This window comes from Ornithorhynchus anatinus, chromosome 1 (genome assembly GCF_004115215.2).
Source record: "Ornithorhynchus anatinus isolate Pmale09 chromosome 1, mOrnAna1.pri.v4, whole genome shotgun sequence".
In the NCBI taxonomy this organism is placed as follows: domain Eukaryota; kingdom Metazoa; phylum Chordata; class Mammalia; order Monotremata; family Ornithorhynchidae; genus Ornithorhynchus; species Ornithorhynchus anatinus.
In genome coordinates, this window is record NC_041728.1 from 130,416,169 (window position 1) to 130,436,455 (window position 20,287).

Below are 20,287 nucleotides of genomic sequence, written 5' to 3' on the forward strand. Positions count from 1 at the left end.
ATAAATGAACTGGAAATAGACCCATCCTATTTTTAAGGGTGTGGAGCTCTTTTTATAGAAATAGAAAAGAAATTCCTCCCCACTAATACCATATTATTACCCACTTATACTTTGGGGAATTCTTTTTGCATTCCACTACCAGGAGAGGGAAACTGATTAGTCATATTTCATCAGAATGCTCAAGAAGTGACTCTAATATCTATTTTAAAATAAAATTTCTCTACCTAAGCAATCAGGTTGGAAGAGTGGAGGAGACATTTTCCAAGAGGAGAGACAGATATCCATTCTTTCCCTCTTTCTCGTGAAAATACCTCTGAATTGAAGTGAGATTTGGATTTTTGTTGACTTTTATCCACTAGTTTGCCTCCACAGCCCCACCCTGCAAATAAACTTTTTTGACCCATACAGGGCTAGTCCGCCACCCTTTTTACACACTCATTTTCTTCACCTTTGTTTTGTTTCCTTTCTCACTCAGTCAAGAGTATTTTGATTGTGAACTCTGTAACTAAGCACTTTAACTAAGCACCGTAACTAGGAACTTCCTTCACTATAGGGAAACCATCCTCCCTGTCTCACAAGCCCGTATCCTTGGTGTCGTCCTTGACTCCGCTCTCTCATTCAACCCACATATCCAATCCGTCACCAAATCCTGTCGGTCTCACCATCACAAGGTCACCAAGATCAGCCCTTTCCTCTCCATCTAAACCGCTATTGTGTTAGTACAGTCACTCATTCTATGCTGCCTAGATTACTGCATCAGCCTCCATTCTGACCTCCCAACCTCCTGCCTCTCCCCACTTCAGCCCATACTTCATTCTGCTGCACAGATTATCTTTCTACAAAAACGTTCAGGGCATGTTACCCCTCCTCCTCAAAAATCTCCAGTGGTTGCCTATCCCCCTCCGTATCAAACAAAAACTCCTCGCTATTGGATTTAAAGCTCTCTATCCCCTTGCCCCCTCCTACCTCATCTCCCTTCTCTCCTTCTCCATCCCAGCCCGCACACTCCACTCCTCTGGTGCTCACTGTGCCTCAGTCTAGCCTGCCTCGCCACCGACCCCTGGCCCACATCCTACCTTGGGCTTCGAACGCCCTCCCTCCTAAATCCACCAGGCAATGACTCTCCCTCCCTTCAAAGCCCTACTGAAGGCACATCTCCTCCGAGAGGCCTTCCCAGACTAGGCCCCACTTTTCCTCAGCTCCCACTCCCTTCCATGTCACCCTGACTCGCTCCCTTTGCTCTTCCCCCCCCCCCCCAACCCCACAGCACTTATGTCTATATGTAAATATCTATAATTCTGTTTATATTGATGCTTGTTTACTTGTATTGATATCTGTCCGTCACCCCCCCCAGACTGTGAGCCCAGTGTGGGCAGGGATTGTCCCTCTTTACTGCTGTATTGTACTTTCCAAGAGCTTAGTACAGTGCTTTGCACACAGTAAGCACTCAATAAATACAATTGAATGAAGGAATTGATGAATGAATAAGCACTGGGAAGAGTACAATTCAATTAGAATTAGCAAACACGATCCCTACACTCAAGGATTCTGTCATTTCTCAGGGGAGACAGACACTAAAATAAATTGAAAGAGGAGGAAGAATGAAATAGGGGATATTCACATGAATTAAGTAATGCGATGTGTAAGGTGGCACGGAAGTGGTAAAGTAGCAGTTATGGTACTTTTTAATTATGGTACTTGTTCAGCGCTTACTATGTGCCAAGCACTGTTCTAAGCGCTGGGGTAGATACAAGTCAATCAGGTTGGACACAGTCCCTGTCCCACTTGGGCCTCACACTCTTTAATCCCCATTTTACAGATGAGGGAACTGAGGCCCAGAGAAGTGAAGTGACTTTCCCAAGGTCACGTAGCAGGCATGTAGCAAAGCCTTCTGATTCCCAGGCCCGTGCTGTATTCACTAAGGCACGCTGCGTGCACCAGTTGGGGGCTATAAACCGGGTAGAAGAGAAATGAGTCAGGGAAGGCCACTTGGCGAAGATTTGATTTCAGGAGGGTTTTGGAGATGGAGAGAGCTTTGGACCATCTGATAGGAAAGGGGAAGGAGTCCCAGGCAGTGGGGAGGATGTGAGCAAGAAGTCGGTGGTGGAAGAGGCGAGAACGAGCTCGGTGAATAAATTAAGAGGAACAAAGAATGTGAGCTGGGGTGTGATGGGAGTGGAGAGTTGATGGGTAGGAGGGAGAGAGCTGATTAAGTGTTCATAGTTCAACATCTAGACTGTAAGCCTGTTGTGGGCAGGGATTGTCTGTATTGCTGAATTGTACTTTCCAAGCGCTTAGTACAGTGCTCTGCATACAATAAACGCTCAATAAATATGAAGAATAAATGAATGAATAAGTTCCCACCCCAGTCAACTTCATTCAGTAGTATTTATTGAGCACTTACTATGTGCAGAGCACTGTACTAAGAGCTTATATAAGAACTCTTGGGCTCTTAATCAAACCTATATTTATAGAAAGTACGGTTGCCCTATGTTAGGTGCGAATGTGTTTTGAAGCTGCATGGCCTAGTGAAAAGGGCATGGACCTGGGAATCAGAGGACCTGGATCTAATTCCAGCTCCACCATATGCCTTCTCTGGGCAACCTTGGGCAAGTCATTTATCTTGTCTGGGCCTCAGTTACCTCATCTTTAAAATAGAGATAAAAATACCTGTTCTAACTTCGACTGTGAGCCCCATGTGGGACAGGACTCTGGTCTACTTATGTGCTATTTACCCAAGCGCGTAATACAGTGCTTGGCTCAAAGCGTTTAATGAATATTATGATTATTATTATCATTGTCATTATCATCATCATCATCCCTGAGTCTTGATATGTCTGTCCAGTAATCAACCGCCAGTGACTAATCATTGCCCCAGATCCCAAATTACTGATCTCACAGGGAATTATCTCAAACGGGTCCACAGGGGTGATGCGAATTAGACCTGATTGCAGCGATAAAATCAATCCATCAATGGTATTTTTTGAGGGCTTACTGTATTCCGAGCACTGTACTAAGCACTTGGGAGAGTGCAGCACAACAGATTTGGTAGGCATGCTCCCTGCCCACAAGTTTTTGTCCGTCTGTCTCCCCTGATTAGACTGTAAGCCCGTCAGTGGGCAGAAATTGTCTCTGTCTGTTACCCGATGGTACATTCCAAGCGCTTAGTACAGTGCTCTGCACATAGTAAGCACTCAATAAATACTATTGAATGAAAAGGAGCTTACAGTCCAGAGGAGGAGACAGATATTAGTATAAATTACAGATATGTACATAGGTGCTGCGGGGCTGAGGATGCGATGAATATCAAGTGCTTATTGGGTACAGGTCCAAGAGCAATGCAAAAGTGAGGGGGAGCAGGGGAAGTGAGGTAGCGTAGTCAGGGAATGCCTCTTGGAGGAGACGTGATTTTTTGCTTGATTGACTGATCGATTGAAAGCGGGGAGAGCGGCGGCCTGTCATATCTGAAGGATGAGGGAGTTCCAGGCCAGAGGGAGGACGTGGGCAGGGAGTCAGCGGTGAGATAGGAACATTTCCTTTCAACTTGTTTTGCCGGATAGGAGTTTAATGGATGTACCGTTGCTGCCCTCCCTGGATTACGAGAAACTGAAAAAGGATCTGGTCTTTGGGAGCGACCGTTTGAAAGCCTTCTTGCTGCAGGCTCTTCGCTGGGTAAGTGCCATTATCTTAGAGCATTAGATTTCAGCCTTTTTTAGGAATGGAATCCCTATGGTCTCGAGGTTTGACTCTGCTCCTTCCTTCCCCCACATTACTGCTTTCTACCGTCTGTGTGCCAACGCTCCCGCCCCCACTTCCAACATACACACTACACAAAGACTATTCCAACCCGGTGGGTGGGAGGAGAGTAGAAACGGACAGAGCAGATGGGAAGACACGATGCTCCTGATGCTTCCTTTCTCTGCATCCTTTGCCCTCATGGTTCTGAGGTTCCTTGACCCCTAATTTTTTTTTGGTATGGTGTTAATAATGATGGCATTTAAGCGCTTACTACGTGCAAAGTACTGTTCTAAGCGCTGGAAAATGATGGTATTTGTTAAGCACTTACTATGTGCCAAGGACTGTTCTAAGCGCTGGGAGAGATACAAGGTAATCAGGTTGTCCCAAGTGGGGCTCACAGTCTTCATCCCCATTTGACAGATGAGGCAGCTGAGGGACCGAGAAGCGAAGTGACTTGCCCAAAGTCACACAGCTGACGAGTGGCGGAGACGGAATTCAAACCCACGACCTCTGATTCCCAAGCCTGTGCTCTTTCCACTGAGCCACGCTGCTTCTCAGCTTTGTTAAACACTTACTCTGTGCCAGACCCGTGGTAGAAATAAGCTAATCAGGTTGGACACAGTCCAAGTCCCACATGGGACTCACGGTCTTAATCCCCATTTCACAGATGAAGTAACTGAGGCCCAGAGAAGTGAAGTGTCTTGTCCAAGGTCACACAGCCGATAAGTGGCAGAGCCGGGATTAGATCCCAGATCCCTCTGACTTCCAGGCCCGTGCTCTACCCACTAGACCACTCTGTTTTAATAGATTCTGCCAGTGTTCACCTCCTAGTTTTGGTCCTCAACCCTCTTTCTCAGGTGAAAGAGAACATCTTGAAACCAATTTCCCAAATCACCCTTTCAGTATGGCTTAATGGAAGGAGCACGGACTTGAGGCCTGGGAGTCAGAAGACATGGGTTCTAATCCCGGCTCCGCCACTTTTCATTTGTTCAATAGTATTTATTGAGCGTTTACTATGTGCAGAGCACTGTACTAAGCGCTTGAAATGTACAATTCGGCAACAGAGAAAATCCCTGCCCAGTGATGGGCTCACAGTCTAAACGGGGGTGAAAAAAAGTCAATGTCGCTCGACCGCGGCAGGACCCTTATCTGCAATGTGAACTTGGGCACATGTTAAAATGTTAAAATGAGGATTAAGACTGTGAGCCCCACGTGGGACAACCTGATTACCGTGTATCTACCCCAGTGCTTAGAACAGTGCTTGGGACATAGTGAGCACTTAACAAATGCCATAATAATAACTATTATTATTATTATTATTATTATTAATGATTTTGCCTTCAGAGCCCACTTATTGTCCTTATCCTTGTACCTCTGTACTGACCATTCTTTCAGTCGTATTTACTGAGCACTTTTGTGCAGGGCACTGTATTAAGCGCTTGGATGAGTACGCTATAACAGTAAAAACACATTCCCGGCCCATACGAGCTTACTGTCTAGGCCACTGAGCTGTGTTGAATGTGATGGAACTGTGGAAGTTGTGTTGGAAGCTTCCTTAATCTGTCCCTCCAGGGCTTTCCGGTCTGCCTATAATAATAATAATGTTGGTATTTGTTAAGCGCTTACTGTGTGCAGAGCACTGTTCTAAGCGCTGGGGGAGATACAGGGTAAGCAGGGTGTCCCACGTGGGCCTCACAGTTAATCCCCATTTTACAGATGAGGTAATTGAGGCACAGAGAAGCTAAGTGACTTGTCCACAAGTCACACAGCTGCCAAGTGGCAGAGTCGGCATTCGAACCCATGACCTCTGACTCCCAAGCCCGGGCTCTTTCCACTGAGCCACGCTGCTTCTCATATCCATCTTGATCATATGACATCTCTTCCCGGTGCCCGGGAAACTGCCTTGTTTGGAATTTCTGACCTGCTTCCCAAACTATGGAACTCAAATCAATTCACCAGTCAGTGATGTTTATTGAGCACTTACTGTGGGCAAAGCACTGTAAGTACAATCCAACAGAGTAGGTAGACTCTATCCCTGCCCAAAAAGAAGGGAGAAACTAGAGACTAAATAACAGATGGATCTGTATATAAGTGCGGTTTTTTTCCCCTTGTAAAAAGAATGACTTTATAACGGATGGCCTTGTTTTTCTCCCTTTAGCGCTTGACCACATCTCATCCCGGAGAGCAGAGGGAGACTGTCCTGCGTGCTTATATCAGCAATGATCTGCTGGACTGCCACAGCAACAACCAGGTCTTTAAGCACTATTCCTAAATCCCTATCAGTCAGTCGATCAATAGTATTTATTGAGCGCTTACTGTCCGGAGAACACTGTACTAAGCGCTTGGGAGTCGGTAGGCACGTTCCCTGCTCACAGAGAGCTTACGGACTAAATCCTTGCCGTTCATCATCATTCATTGTCTCATTGAAGTTGATTTCAGAATTAGAACCTTTCCCTCCTAGGAGCCTTTCAATCTTAATTTCTCTTTAAGGACTGAAAAACTTTGCGCTTTAAGACGATTCAGATTTTGCTGGCGCATCCTGGGTTTCCTTTTCCCTTTCCCTCTAGATAGATGATGATAGCAACTGGGAAGGTGCTGTGGGATACCCCAAATCCATCCCAGTGAGCAGGGAATACCCTCTGACCAGAGCAGAACTCTTATGGGAGCAGCCTAGGACCGTGGTCCCTAGGGCCCCTTTAAAAGAGGAGTTGTTCTCACTGGGTTGTTTTAGCTCTAGACAGTCAGACAGTCATGTGTATTTATTGAGCGCTTACTGTGTGCAGAGCACTGTACTGAGCATTTGGAAGAGTACAGTAGAACACTATAGCAGACATATTCCCTGCCCACAGCCATTTTACAATCTAGAGGGGAAGATGGACTTTAATATAAATAAATAAATTACAGATATAGACATAAGGGCTGTAGGGGGACGGGGGGTGAAGAAAGGGAGCAAGTCAGGGTGACGCAGAAGGTAGTCGAAAAGGAAAAGAGGCCTTAATTTCTAGTTCAGCAGCATTGAAATCTTGCAGCCTGGCAGCGGCTGCTGCATTAATAGGTGACGGTTGGATCAAGCTTCGAGTGCTTTCATGGCGGGGGGACGGAAAGCAAGCATCCGCTCTCACGCTTTCTTCCTTCTCCTACCAACTGGTGGGGTTGGGAGGGACCCCTGAATGGGGAGCCCGTGATGGAGCCTTCGGGGGCCCTAGGCATCCAACTTCTAGTAATGTCTTCAAGAGTGGAATGGTTCTGTTTGCCAAACTGCATGAAGAGTAACTCACTCTGTTGCCCTTCCCTGGAATGTTGGTTCATAAATTTCATGGCCAGGGGAATAAATCTTCCATTGATTTCATCACTCGCTCTCTGTAGGCGACCCGGATCTCCATACCTCACACCTGTCATTTCCTTTGTTTGTGGTTGCTGAGGACGTCTTATCTTCCTCCCCAGCCCTCAGGAAATCTGTCCTGCAGGTAGCCAGGAGCCATCCAAGCCACCTACCAAATCCAAACACAGAAAAAATAAATAAGGAAGATTAAAGGACTCCAATCCAGTCCCCTCAAGGTTAACTCTTCCCCCAGGACCCTTTCTACTTTCCTGCAGGCTTCCTGGTGCCCTTCTACTCCATTTTCTCAGCCTCTCTTGGAAGGCTCAGGTTTCAGGTTCCTCTCCTCCAGATCCTTCCCTTAAGATTTCTGGATTCCGGGATCAAACTTCTGCTAATCAGTGAGCATTTACTGTGTACAGAGCCCTGAACTAAGCTCTGGGAGAGTATGATACAGTAGAGATGGTAGGCATGATTGCTGCCCACAAGGAGTTTACAGTCTATAGGGGGAGATGGACATTAAAATAAATTAGAGATAGAGAGAATGGGAGAGAACGAGGATAAATACTTAGGGGCTGACGGGGCGATAAATATCAAGTACTTAGGGGATACAGAAGTGAGTGCATTGGTGATGTATAGGAGAGGGTAGATCCCGGAAACTAATTCATTCATTCAGTAGTATTTATTGAGCGCTTACTATGGGCAGAGCACTAGACTAAGCGCTTGGGATGTACAGATCGGTAACAGATAGAGACAGTCCCTGCCCTTTGATGGGCTTACAGTCTAATCGGGGGAGACGGACAGACGAGAACAATAGCAATAAATAGAATGAAGGGGATGAACATCTCATTAAAACAATAGCAAATAAATAGAATCAAAGCGATGTACATCTCATTAACAAAATAAATAGGGTAATGAAAATATATACAGTTGAGCGGACAAGTATAGAAATGAGAGTTTAGTCAAGGAAGGACTACTGGAGGACATGCGATCGATCACTTTCCCCCAACTCTGGGGAGTAAAACTCACTCCTCAGAGATCCCAGCCTCTGGATCTCAGCCAGGAGAACTTTTTCTACTGTGTTCTCCCCCAAGGACTGCTGTGTCCCAGCTCTCCAATTTACAGTGACCACCAATCAATCAATCAGTGATATTTACTGAGCGCTTATATGCTTGGGAGACAACAGTACAACCGAAATTAGCAGAAACATTCCCCACCCATAACGACATGGGTCTTCTTCCCTAGTCTGTCCCCTCATCTCTCCCCAATCCATCCCCTATGTTCCAGGTGGAACCACCTACTTTTGCAGATTAGCTGTGTGTGAGGGAGGCGGTCCCCCGGAGTGAGCTTTTATCCGACCTCTCTACTTCCTTTGTATGTGGGCCTAGCACGAGCCACCACCGCAGCCACCGGCAGCGCCGACGGGTCCCACGGACGACCGGCATGGCTCCCCTGAATCTCCTCCTCCTTCAAGCCCCGCCGCCCTTCTTCTGCCGCTAGTTTTTGCACCCCACATTCACCCTCCTGCTCCCTGTCGCTTCACCTTTCCGTTTTCCCCACCAGTCTCCCTGGACCCCCCCCACCCCCCACTACAACTGACCCTGGGCCCTCTTGCCGCCACCACTCCCTGGATAAGTCCCCTCACCCCTGCAGTCACCAAGCCGAGGGACTTGGGAGGGGAGTTGGCAGTGAAGGCTGAGGAGAAGGAAGGGGAGGGTAGAGATCCATCCTTCCCAAAGCTCCCCCTTTCGGAATGGGACCAGGGAACCTGTAGGAACAAGGAAGGCTGGTCTAGGAGGGATGGGTAGGGAATTACTTCCCAGTCAAATTGGATAAAGCAGGTATTGATTCTACTCCGAATCGGAAGATTTGAGTTTGGAAACAACTGATTTCTGCCCCTCGGACCTGGAACCCCCTCTTTCTCCGCCCCAAACCTTGTTAGGGTATAGAGAGTCACCAGCACTTTCATTCGGTTGTATTTATTGAGTGCTTACCGTGTGCAGAGCACTGTAGTAAATGCTTGGGAGAGTACAAAATAACAGACACATTCCCTGCTGGACCTACTGGAAGGAGTTGGGGTAAGAGAAGCAGGGAGTTGGAGCAGTTTTAGGTGTTCGGCCCCGCCCGCCCCGACACACTTCTGGTCGGGGTAAAATATTGCTTTCGCCTTTGTGTATCATTGATAATTTTTATCTAAATTGCTCTATCTGCAAAAGGGAGTGTCTACTCTGGAAGCAGGAGGAATGGTAAATGGCAGTAAAGAGGTAGGAAGGGCTGAGGAGGAAGATTCGAGAGTCATCCCCATTGAGGCTATTTTTGAAACCGTGGGAGTGGATGAACGCCCCAAGGGGTTGAATGTAAAGCGAGAAGAGAAGCAAACCCCGAACAGAACCCTAAGGGCCACCCACAGTTAGAGATTGCCGTTTGGCTCAGCGGAAAGACCCCGGACTTGGGAGTCAGAGGTTGTGGGTTCTAATCCAGTCACTTAACTTTTCTATGCCTCAGTTACCTCATGTGTAAAAATGGGGAGTAAGACTGAGCCCCACGTGGGACAACCTGATCACCTTGTATAAGGAGCAGCGTGGCTCAGTGGAAAGAGCCCGGGTTTGGGAGTCAGAGGTCATGGGTTCGAATCCTGGCGCTGCCACTTGTCAGCTGTGTGACTGTGGGCAAGTCACTTCACTTCTCTGTGCCTCAATTACCTCATCTGTCAAATGGAGATGAAGACTGTGAGCCTCACGTGGGACAACCTGATTACCCTGTATCTACCCTAGCGCTTAGAACAGTGCTCTGCACATAGTAAGCACTTAACAAATACCAACATTATTACCCCAGTACTGAGAACAGTGCTTGGCACATAGTAAGCACTTAACAAATGCCATCATCGTCATCATCATTTCCACTTCAACCAATAGAATGTATCAGTTGCCTTTTGGGAGCAAAGCACTGTGATAAGTACTTGGGAGGACAATAGAATTAGAAGGCATGACCTGATTCCTGTCCATGAAGAATTTACCATCTAGTGGACCACTTAATCTAACTGTCGTTTTGCACCTCAGTTACAAACTAAGATCTTTTAAAAAAACAAACTGAGGATTCATCTTGGGTTTATGATTTGCATCCTTTTATCACGGAATTGTCTCCTTGGTTGAACTCCCCAGCTGTAGCTCATTTACTTAAATGCTATCCCTTTTTACCCTTTCAAATACACAACAGAAAGTGAAAGATTATAGTTCCTTGATATAGATATTTATTGAGTGCCTTCTGAGTGCCAAGCTCTTTACCAGAGGCTTGGGAGAATAATGAAATATACAAATAAATATGAGTAGGTACGTAAATCCTGAAGATAGGACTAAATGCAAAAGTACCGAGGGTGGCTGTTGAGTTGACACAATTAGAGTATTGCGAATTACCTGGGAAGGTTTCCTGGAAGCTGCCCAGGTAAAATCCAGTTTTTACCCAAGTCTGAGGTGTAAATAGAGATTAACTTTTTTGACAAGAGTTGCAGGGCATTTTTCTGTGAATAATCTTTAACTTGGGTATTTTCTCTTTTGGCTTTTTCCTTGCAGAGAAATGTTCTGAAATTATTACACTCCAAGAGTGAGGTCGTCCGACAATACACAGCCAGGCTTTTCAATGCTTTTGCCTCATTAGCAGAAGGTAAGAGATCTGGTGGTCTAAAGGAGGAAGCGTAATCTATCCGATAAGATAGGATCATTTCTTTTGGAAATGTGAATGCTTCCTCAAAATTCTCAGAAGCAGGAGGGGTTAAATAGGTGAAGGAGATTTGGCCTTTCCATTTTTTCTCCTTTCTTCTCTGCGCACAGTTGGGTTTTTGCCTTTTGAAGCCCCATGGTCTTGGAGCCCACTCCTCTTACCAAATAGAATTCAACGCCTTTTAAAATACTTTTCAAACACAGAAGGTGATTACCTTTCTGCTTGTGCCATACAAATTCAGAGTGAGCTTGAATTTTGAAAGAAATTTATCTTTCTGTCGAAGAAAGAAATGGAAGTTGACCCCCTTAACTTGGGGGATTTTTGACTTTACTGGTTCTTGGCCCTGGGAATCAGAAGGAGTTTATAAAGTTGATACTTGAAAAAAATAAACTGCCTTTGCCTTTTGATTCCAGTTGATTTTGGAAAGAGCTTTTTTTCCATGGATTCCAGTTTGGTTTGACTCTTTGTAAGAATGAACACGATAGATACACTCCTTAGCATGATTCTTTTGTCCTGTGGCAAAAAGTGTTTAACTAGAGCCAAGGTCATGTCTTATATTTTTACATTTTGATTTTTAATCCCACCTTTTGTTTGAATGCAAGGCAAGCTCCTCTTGATGAAATTTCTTTCTCCCTGTAAGATCCCTTATTTAATGAAATAGCCACCCAAGCCTCTTATACAAAAATTTTCCTGTGAATCATTTGTTTTATTGAGCATATACTGTGTCTAGGGCTCTTGGAAAAGAGTAGTTGAATAGGAAATATGGACCCTGTGCCTAATTACTTTACAATATTAAAGGATGGAAGCTCACAGACATAAACCGTTCCAAGTGCTATGGCTGTTGAAAGCAAAAGTGTGAAAGAATAGTTGAAAAAGTGTAGGTTAATATATTTCCAAAATATATGTAAATTCTAAAGGGCATAAGCATAAGTGGTAAGGTTGGCTTTTGGAGGGTTGGGACTCGGAAAGGGAGGGCTTAATCGGGGAACGTCTCCTAGAGGAGGTGGGTTTTCAAGAGGATTTGACAATAAAAAGAAACTCTTGGCAGACATCACAAATTACAGCCTTCCATCCTTGATTGCATAAGGTCGACTCTACCTCTCCCAGAACCCAAAGCTGCTCAGGATGCTGGAGGAGAGACTGAAAGATGAAGACCAAGATGTGCTCACTCGGGAGAACGTGCTTGGGGCTTTGCAAAAGCTCAGCTTCAGGTGATGAAAAGTTCGGAGGGTGGCTGTGGCAGCTGGGGAGATTGCTCAAACTAGTTAGACTGCTCAGGGTTGGGGGAAAAAAGAATTTCCATAACCTATTTATCAAACGCTGCTGTTATTCATTCATTCAGTCACATTTATCTAACATTTACAGTGCACAAAGCACTGTACTAAGGGCTTGGGAGAGTCCCGGCTTCACCACTTGTCTCCTGTGTGACCTTGTCACTTCACTTCTCTGGGCCTCAGTTTCCTCATCTGTAAAACGGGGATGGAGACTGTGAGCCCCATGTGGGACAAACCGATTTCCTCGTATCTACCCCAGCGCTTAGAACAGTGCTTGGCACAGAGTGCTAACGAGGACCATAGTTATTATTATTACTACAGTGCAACAGTAAACAGACACAGTCCCTCCTCACAACGAGTTCACAGTCTAGACAAGCAGCGTGGCTCATTGGAAAGAGCCCGGGCTTGGAAGTCAGAGGTCATGAGTTTGAATCCCAGCTCTGCCACTTGTCAGCTGTGTGACTGTGGGCAAGTCACTTAACTTCTCAGGGCCTCAGTTCCCTCATCTGTAAAATGGGTATGAAGACTGTGAGCCTCATGTGGGGCAATCTGATTACCCTGTAGTTACCCCAGCGCTTAGAACAGTGCTCTGCACATGGTAAGTGCTTAATAAATACCAACACTATTAATATAAATGAATGAATGAATGAATAAATAAATAAATAAACAAACAGATCTATACATATGTGCTGGGGTGATGGGGAGGATGAATGATGGGAGCAAGTCAGGGCAACCCAGAAGGGAGTGGGAGAAGAGGAGAGAAGGGCTTAGGGAAGGCTTCTTGCAGGAGGTGTGTCTTCAGTAAGGGTTACTGTTACCGATGAGAGATATGCCGTATGCAGTGGAAAGAGCCCGCGCTTGGGAGTCAGAGGTCATGGGTTCGATTGCCAACTTTGTGACTGTGGGCAAGTCACTTCACTTCTCTGTGCCTCAGTCACCTCATCTGTAAAATGGGGATTAAGACTGTGAGCCTCATGTGGAACAACCTGATTACCCTGTATCTCCCCTAGCGCTTAGAACAGTGCGCTGCACATAGTAAGCGCTTAACAAATACCAACATTATTATTATTATTAAGAAGGAGCTAATGGTTGAAAGACAAACCTTTGTTTCCTAAATTATTGAGGTCTTTTACCACCTATCAGTCACCAGTAACTGGGTTAATAAATTCCCACTTGTTGGCACTTTTCAAGTAAAACCACTTATTAAATCCTGAAAGGCATAACTGTGTTCACTTATTAAAAGTATGCAGACTTCATTACAAAAACAACCCACCTGAAAGAAAGGAGATTTGTTCCATTCCCATCACCCAATCCCTAGTAGCGCAATGAATGCCGTCTGAGAAGGTGATATAGGAAAGATGACATATTCAAAGTGGAACTTTCAATTTGGAACTAGTGTTTGATTTTAATTTAATAACAATTATTATTAGTGGAAATAACAGTGGAATACTAGTGGAAAGACCATGGGTTTGAGAGTCAGAGGACTGGGGTTCTAATCTTAGCTCCGCCACTTGTCTGCTGTGTGACCTTGGGCAAGCCACTTAACTTCTCTGTGCCTCAGGAGTTTCTTGAGGAGTGGGGAAACATGGTCTGAACATTTTCGAAGGAAAATGATTAGGGAAGCACAGGGTTGAGAGTCAGAGGACCCGGGTTCCAGTCCCGGCTCCACCGTCTGCCACCTGCCAGACATGAAGATTCTGTAAATCTCTAAAATAAGAGTGCCACACTTGCACTCCCATCCCACTAGTCCTGAGAGCCCCATGTGGGACGGGGCCCTAATGTTTGGATTATCTCATCTCCATCTCGGTATGCAACACAGTGCTCAGTCCACAGTTTATCTTGTAGCCTTTCATGTTAGTGCCCATTTTTTCCTCTGTTAATCATTTTGCTAATAATAATGGTGGTATTTGTTAAGCATCTACTACGTGCCAAGCGCTGTGGTAGAAACAAGATAATCAGATGGGACACAGTTATCCCCGCTGGTCATTTGGCTCACCTGTTCTCACCACAGGGAGAACAGGTATTGAATCACCATTTTATAAGTAGGGAAACTGAGGCCCATACCGGTTAAGTGACTTGCTCAAAATTACACAGCAGATAAGTGGCGGTTCCGGGATTATTACCTCCCATAATAACTTGCTTTCTGTAGAATTGAGTGTGTTGAATATCAACCTTTAATGCTAGAAAATTCAAGTAGTTGCTGGGATGGATTTACTGGCTTGAAACCACATAAGAATTCATATCTAGACTTAAAACATGTTCATAATGTGGACAACCGCTCAAGGCCATTGGGCAACCCAGAAAGCAAAGGCACCTGAATAGAGGTGGTATTGAACTAAATTTACATCATTTTCATCATCAGAGTTGGGCTAAGGAAACATGGCTTTGGTGATCCGAGGCAAAGTATCTGTCACTAATAATAATAAAAATGTTGGTATTTGTTAAGCGCTTACTATGTGCAGAGCACTGTTCTAAGTGCTGGGGTAGACACAGGGTAATCAGATTGTCCCACACGAGGCTCACAGTCTTAATCCCCATTTTACAGATGAGGGAACTAAGGTCCAGAGAAGTGAAGTGACTTGCCCACAGTCACACAGCTGCTGACAGTGGCAGAGCTGGGATTCGAACCCATGACCTCTGACTCCCAAGCCCGGGCTCTTTCCACTGAGCCAAGCTGCTAAGTTCAATACCCTGCAAAGGTGTCCTTGAATAAATACTGTTCCAAAGCTAGATATCTTTCTTTTCTTTAATTTTGTACTTTCGTAAATAATATTTTCTTCAGTTTATGATTCTGAAGTGACAGTGAATGTTGTCATGTGTATATACATGTATGTGTACGTGTGTCTATATGTATGCATACACAATCTGAGTGTGTGTGACCATGTACATGTTTTAGTCTTGGTATTTGAGGATGACATTACTGAAGGAGATTAATAATAATAATAAGGTTGATATTTGTTAAGCGCTTACTATGTGCCCAGCACTGTTCTAAGCATTGGGGTAGACACAAGAGAATCAGGTTGTCCCACGTGGGGCTCACAGTCTTAATCCCTTTTTCCAGATGAGGTAACTGAGGCACCGAGAAGTGAAGTGACTTGCCCACAGTCACACAGCTGACAAGTGGCAGAGCTGGGATTCGAACCCATGATCTCTGACTCCAAAGCCCATGCTCTTTCCACCGAGCCACGCTGCTTCTCTAGCCACGCTGCTAGATTACTACCTGTATGCGTTACTTGACTTGCTGTGTCTGACCTTTTTTACACAAAAGGAGGGATTTTTCATTCGCAATTGCAGCTGCTCTTCGCTCTTAGGCCTGTGACTCTGCTCACTAGATTTATGTTCTTCCTGACACGTATCTATCAACTCTGTTATATTGTACCCTTCCCAAGTGCTCAGAACAGTGCTCTGCACACAGTAAGCACTCAGTAAATATGAATGATCGATTGACACCTTCATTGAGCCCGAGGGACTGTTTTTCAGATTGCTGCCCATAATCTAGATCTTTCTCGGTTCACTGCAGTTGTTTCCCAAAAGAACCCCAATAAGGTACATCTTTTGAAATCATGCTTCGTACTTTGCTTTGGTTTGCCGTATTTCACCTTCCTCTATCATAGATTATTGCCCTTAATTCTGATAAGAACCTGGATGATCTAATGGCTTCGTAATCATCTGACATCTGCAGTGTCTTGGCAGAACCAGAAAACCTTGTGGTAAAACTCCTTAAAGATGCTGCTAATTATAAAAATGAGCTCATTTTGTTTCATCCAACGCAGATATAGTGGTACCAGAATATTTATTACTATTAACTTCCGTCTCCCCTCTAGACTGCCAGCTCAACGTGAACGGGGAATGCGTCTGTTTATTGTTATACTGTACTCTCAATCGTCTTTATTGAACGCTCACTGTGTGCAAAGCCAAGCGCTTAGTTCCATGATCCGCACACAGTAAGTGCTCCATAAATGCGATTGAATGAATGAACGGGAAATACAAAAAAAGAATCCTTTATCCTTGCTGACAGCTGACACAGCTGACAGGTGGCAGAGTCGGGAGTCGAACCTATGACCTCTGACTCCGAAGCCCAGGCTCTTTCCACTGAGCCATGCTGCTTCCCAAGCAGGGATTGTCTCTATCTGTTGCCGAATTGGACATCTCAAGCGCTTAGTCCGGTGCTCTGCACACAGTAAGCGCTCAATAAATACGATTGAATGAATGAATGGATCTAATTAATGGTGTCTTCCGCTAAGTCTTTTCCTGGTTTATCGTTCAAATTAGCCCAAACTCTTAGAAAATGTTTTCTTGCCTTTCCCGCTATTGACGTATAAGTTGTTCTCTTCTAGGCGTGCGGTGCAGTCCGTTATGATCCAGGATGGGCTCATTTTCTGGTTGGTTGATGTCCTGAAGGATCCCGATTGCTTATCAGATATCACACTGGAGTACTCAGTCATGCTGCTCTTCAACCTTTGTCTTCGGAGTGCAGGTCTGGTGGAATTCGAGCCTCCCGGTGGTGGTGGTGTTGTCTTATGCTGTCGAGTCGTGTCCGACCCATGGCGACGCTATAGACTCATCTCTCCCAGAACGCCCCGCTTCTGTCTGCAGTCGTTCTGGTAGCGTGTCCATAGAGTTTTCTCGGTCAAAATCCGGAAGCGGTTGACCATCGCCTCCTTCCGCGGAGTAAACGAGTCTCCGTCCTCGACTCTCTCCCGTGCCGCCGCTGCCCGGCACAGGTGGATTTTGACTCGTAGCAGATGGCCTGCCACTCGCTAGCCACTGCCCAAGCTAGGAGTGGAACGGACAGACCTCTTGCTTGACTCTCCCTCCCATAGTCGTGACTGGTAGGGTACTGGAAAATCTCCAGGTGCCACCCTGAGAGGGGCATGGTGATGGTATTTTGGGGAAATAGAGAGAGCTTCTTAGACCAGGATTGCCAATGTCATTTGCTTTTAGTCTCCCTCACTGAAATTTGAAAAGAGGTGGGGGGAAAAGGGTCTTTTAGGGGTAAATAGGATAAGTGAATTTCCAGTAGGTTCAAAAGTCCTCGAGGTCCATTTTTGACCTCGTGGTAGTATTGATGCCATTCAGTCAATAAATATTTATTGAGTGCTTACTGTCTGCAGAGCACTGTACTCAGCGCTTGATATGATTGATGCCACAGTCTTCTAGACTGTGAGCTCACTCTGGGCAGGGATTGTGTCTATTTGTTGCTGAATTGTACTTTCCAATCGTTTAGTACAGTGTTCTGCACACAGTAAGTGTCCAGTAAATATGAATGAACGATGGAATGAGTATAAACATAACCCCCAAGTTCAGGGGTGTTCAAAGTACGTCATGTAGGTATTTCTTCATCCATATGGCAGTATTATAAAATGTGTAATGGGCTAAAATCATGATCACCATTCATGAAGGAGAAGACTATGGTACGGAGAGGTTAAACGACTTGCCCAACAGCAAGTCGCTTAACCTCTTGAGAAACAGCATGGCCTAGTCGATAGAGCACGGGCCTGGGAGTCAGAAGGATCTGAGTTCTAATCCCGGCTCAGCCACTTGTCTGTTGTGTGACCTTGGGCAAGTCACTTCACTAATCTGTGCGCCAGCTCCGTCATCTGTAAAACGGGGATTAAGACTGTGAGCTCCATGTGGGACAGGGACTGTGCCCAAGCCGATTTGCTTTTATGCAGGGCATAGTACAGTGGCTGGCGGATAATAAGCACTTAATAAATGCCATTAGTATTTTTAAGAGAGCAAGTCAGTGGCAGATCCTGAAACAGAACCCAGATCTTATTCTTCCGGTGTGCTTTCTAGTAAACCGTCCTGCCTCTCTTAATCTGCCTTTTCTTCTTGGAAGAGAAATTCCTACATGCTTTCATTATGTCCTTTCATTCAGTAGTATTTATTGAGCGCTTACTATGTGCAGAGCACTGAACTAAGCGCTTGGAATGTACAATTCGGCAACAGATGGAGATGATCCCTGCCCATTGACGGGCTCACAGTCTAATCGGAGGAGACAGACGGACAAAATCATGACAACTTCATCGTAATAAATAGAATCAAGGGGATGTCCTCTAATATGCCTTCGTGTGCCTGAGTTTGGTTGCATATAGAGCTATGATTAGAAATCAGAAGTTAGTCCTTGACCAAAGGTAACAGGAAGGCAGTTGGTCATGAAGCGGACAGCAAGCAGAAGCCCCGCAGGAGCTTATCAATAAGTAAAATGAAACAGTTAACCGGAATAATATTTGTAGCTGTAAGGAGGTCTTACAACAACAACTGTCATCAACATAGTTGATGACTTGTTGTTGATGTTGTTGATGACTTCCACTGAAAATCCTTGCCATCTGTATCATGTAAGAATAAAAGTCAAAAACTTACTGATACCCTGTCATGGTGACTCTGCTAAACTGTTGTTGAATCATCATGAGCTGTCCACTGCAGTTTTGCTGACCGCTGAGCAGTTTTCCAAGTCAAAACAAACAATCTTCAGGGTTCTCCATCCATTAATAATGTTGGTATTTGTTAAGCGCTTACTATGTGCAGAGCACTGTTCTAAGCGCTGGGGTAGATACAGGGTAATCAGGTGGTCCCACGTGAGGCTCACAGTTAATCCCCATTTTACAGATGAGGGAACCGAGGCACAGAGAAGTTAAGTGATTTGCCCACAGTCACACAGCTGACAAGTGGCAGAGCCGGGAGTCGAACCCATGACCTCTGACTTCCAAGCCCGGGCTCTTAAGATAATATTTTCGCTGTCTTGAAGTAAATTCTCAGGGGCAAGGTAGAAAAATAGTAAGGTGATGCACATAACCAATTCCATCTATTATATCATCTCTCTTGCAATCTAAAACATACATTTCCTCTTGCAGCCATAGGAAACCAGTAGACCTGTAACTCAGCTGTGTATGATGAGGCAGGTTTGGAGACAACTTTCCTAACTGAAGTTTTTTTTTAAGCAGGAGGTACTCATTTATAACCCTTTTTCAACCAGACATGCTTCAGTACTTAGAGTTAGTAGAGTATTCAAGAGCACAAACAATGCTGTTTTAATCCTTTTTGACAATGACACATCCATTTGGGAAATAATAATAATGTTGGTATTTGTTAAGCGCTTACTATGTGCGGAGCACTGTTCTAAGAGCTGGGGTAGATACAGGGTAATCAGGTTGTCCCACGTGAGGCTCACAGTTAATCCCCATCTTACAGATGAGGGAACTGAGGCACAGAGAAGTTAAGTGAGTTGCCCACAGTCACACAGCTGACAAGTGGCAGAGCTGGGATTCGAACCCATGAACTCTGACTCCCAAGCCCGGGCTCTTTCCACTGGGCCACGCTGCTTCTCTAATAAAGTCCAGTGAATAGCCCTGAAGCTAGTAGTTTAACAGCAACATTACCGTAGAATTTCAGAAGAACAGAGCTTAGCATCTTAGGTATTTTTCATCTATCGACAGTTGTCTTGCTTGCACTAAATAGATTATGAAATTGATTCGTCGTCTTTCTTTGCAGGCAAAAACACATGTGCTAAGGTGGCAAGCCTCATGCTGAAGGTTCTTTCAGATCTCCTTGGTCATGAAAATCATGAGGTACTCTTGAAACAGATGTTATTATTGGGCTTCTGGAGAAATCTCATGTTTTGGTATAGATATTTTTATTGATAAGATATTAACTTCCCTAGAATTCATTCTTTGGTCTTGGGCATGGGCAACAGAATATATGACAGAGTATATTCAGGAAACTCAGAGGTCTTTGACTGTATTTGGGTTCTGCAATTCCAACTTTCTTCCTTTTGCTTTTTCACGTGGCTCCTTATTAGGCCGTGGCTGCGTAGTTAAAGCATCGAAATACACACGTGTCCACACCTCACACACCGACAGCATTTATGGACAGGTTTAGAGGCAGTATAGAAGCACATTGAGGAGGACAGTAGTGGAACACTCCAGTTGGTCCCTGTTTTAAGTGGGAAAAGTCCTGCATTGCATTCATATTTTTTCCTTAAAACTAACTGCTGATTGGCATTGGTTTTAGGAGAATCGTGCCAGGAGGTCTGCCAGGGCCCCATATGCCAATGGGTAGGTCTCTTAAAGGATTCTGTCCTGCCGCATCCCGCCTCAGCATAAAGCCTTTGCAGATAATGTTGTGGTATTAAGAGTTCTGTGATATTAGAATATCACATCTGTTAAATAATAAATGGTAATGATATATTAATTCTTATCAATGATAATAATTATAGATGATAAATAATAAATGGCAT

At 44.9% G+C, this 20,287-nt stretch overlaps 1 protein-coding gene across 5 annotated transcripts in view; it reads left to right on the forward strand.

Annotated features, from left to right (window-relative positions):
* Positions 1-20,287, forward strand: part of ARMC9 (armadillo repeat containing 9) — a 194,448-nt gene that overhangs the window by 88,776 nt on the left and 85,385 nt on the right. For all 5 annotated transcript variants that reach the window (XM_029065519.2, XM_029065493.2, XM_029065511.2 and 2 more), the window contains 6 exons: positions 3,561-3,672; positions 5,897-5,989; positions 10,627-10,717; positions 11,862-11,985; positions 16,386-16,525; positions 19,543-19,619. In XM_029065519.2, coding sequence (XP_028921352.1) covers positions 3,561-3,672; positions 5,897-5,989; positions 10,627-10,717; positions 11,862-11,985; positions 16,386-16,525; positions 19,543-19,619 — 637 coding nt within the window. The remainder of the gene's footprint in view (positions 1-3,560; positions 3,673-5,896; positions 5,990-10,626; positions 10,718-11,861; positions 11,986-16,385; positions 16,526-19,542; positions 19,620-20,287) is intronic.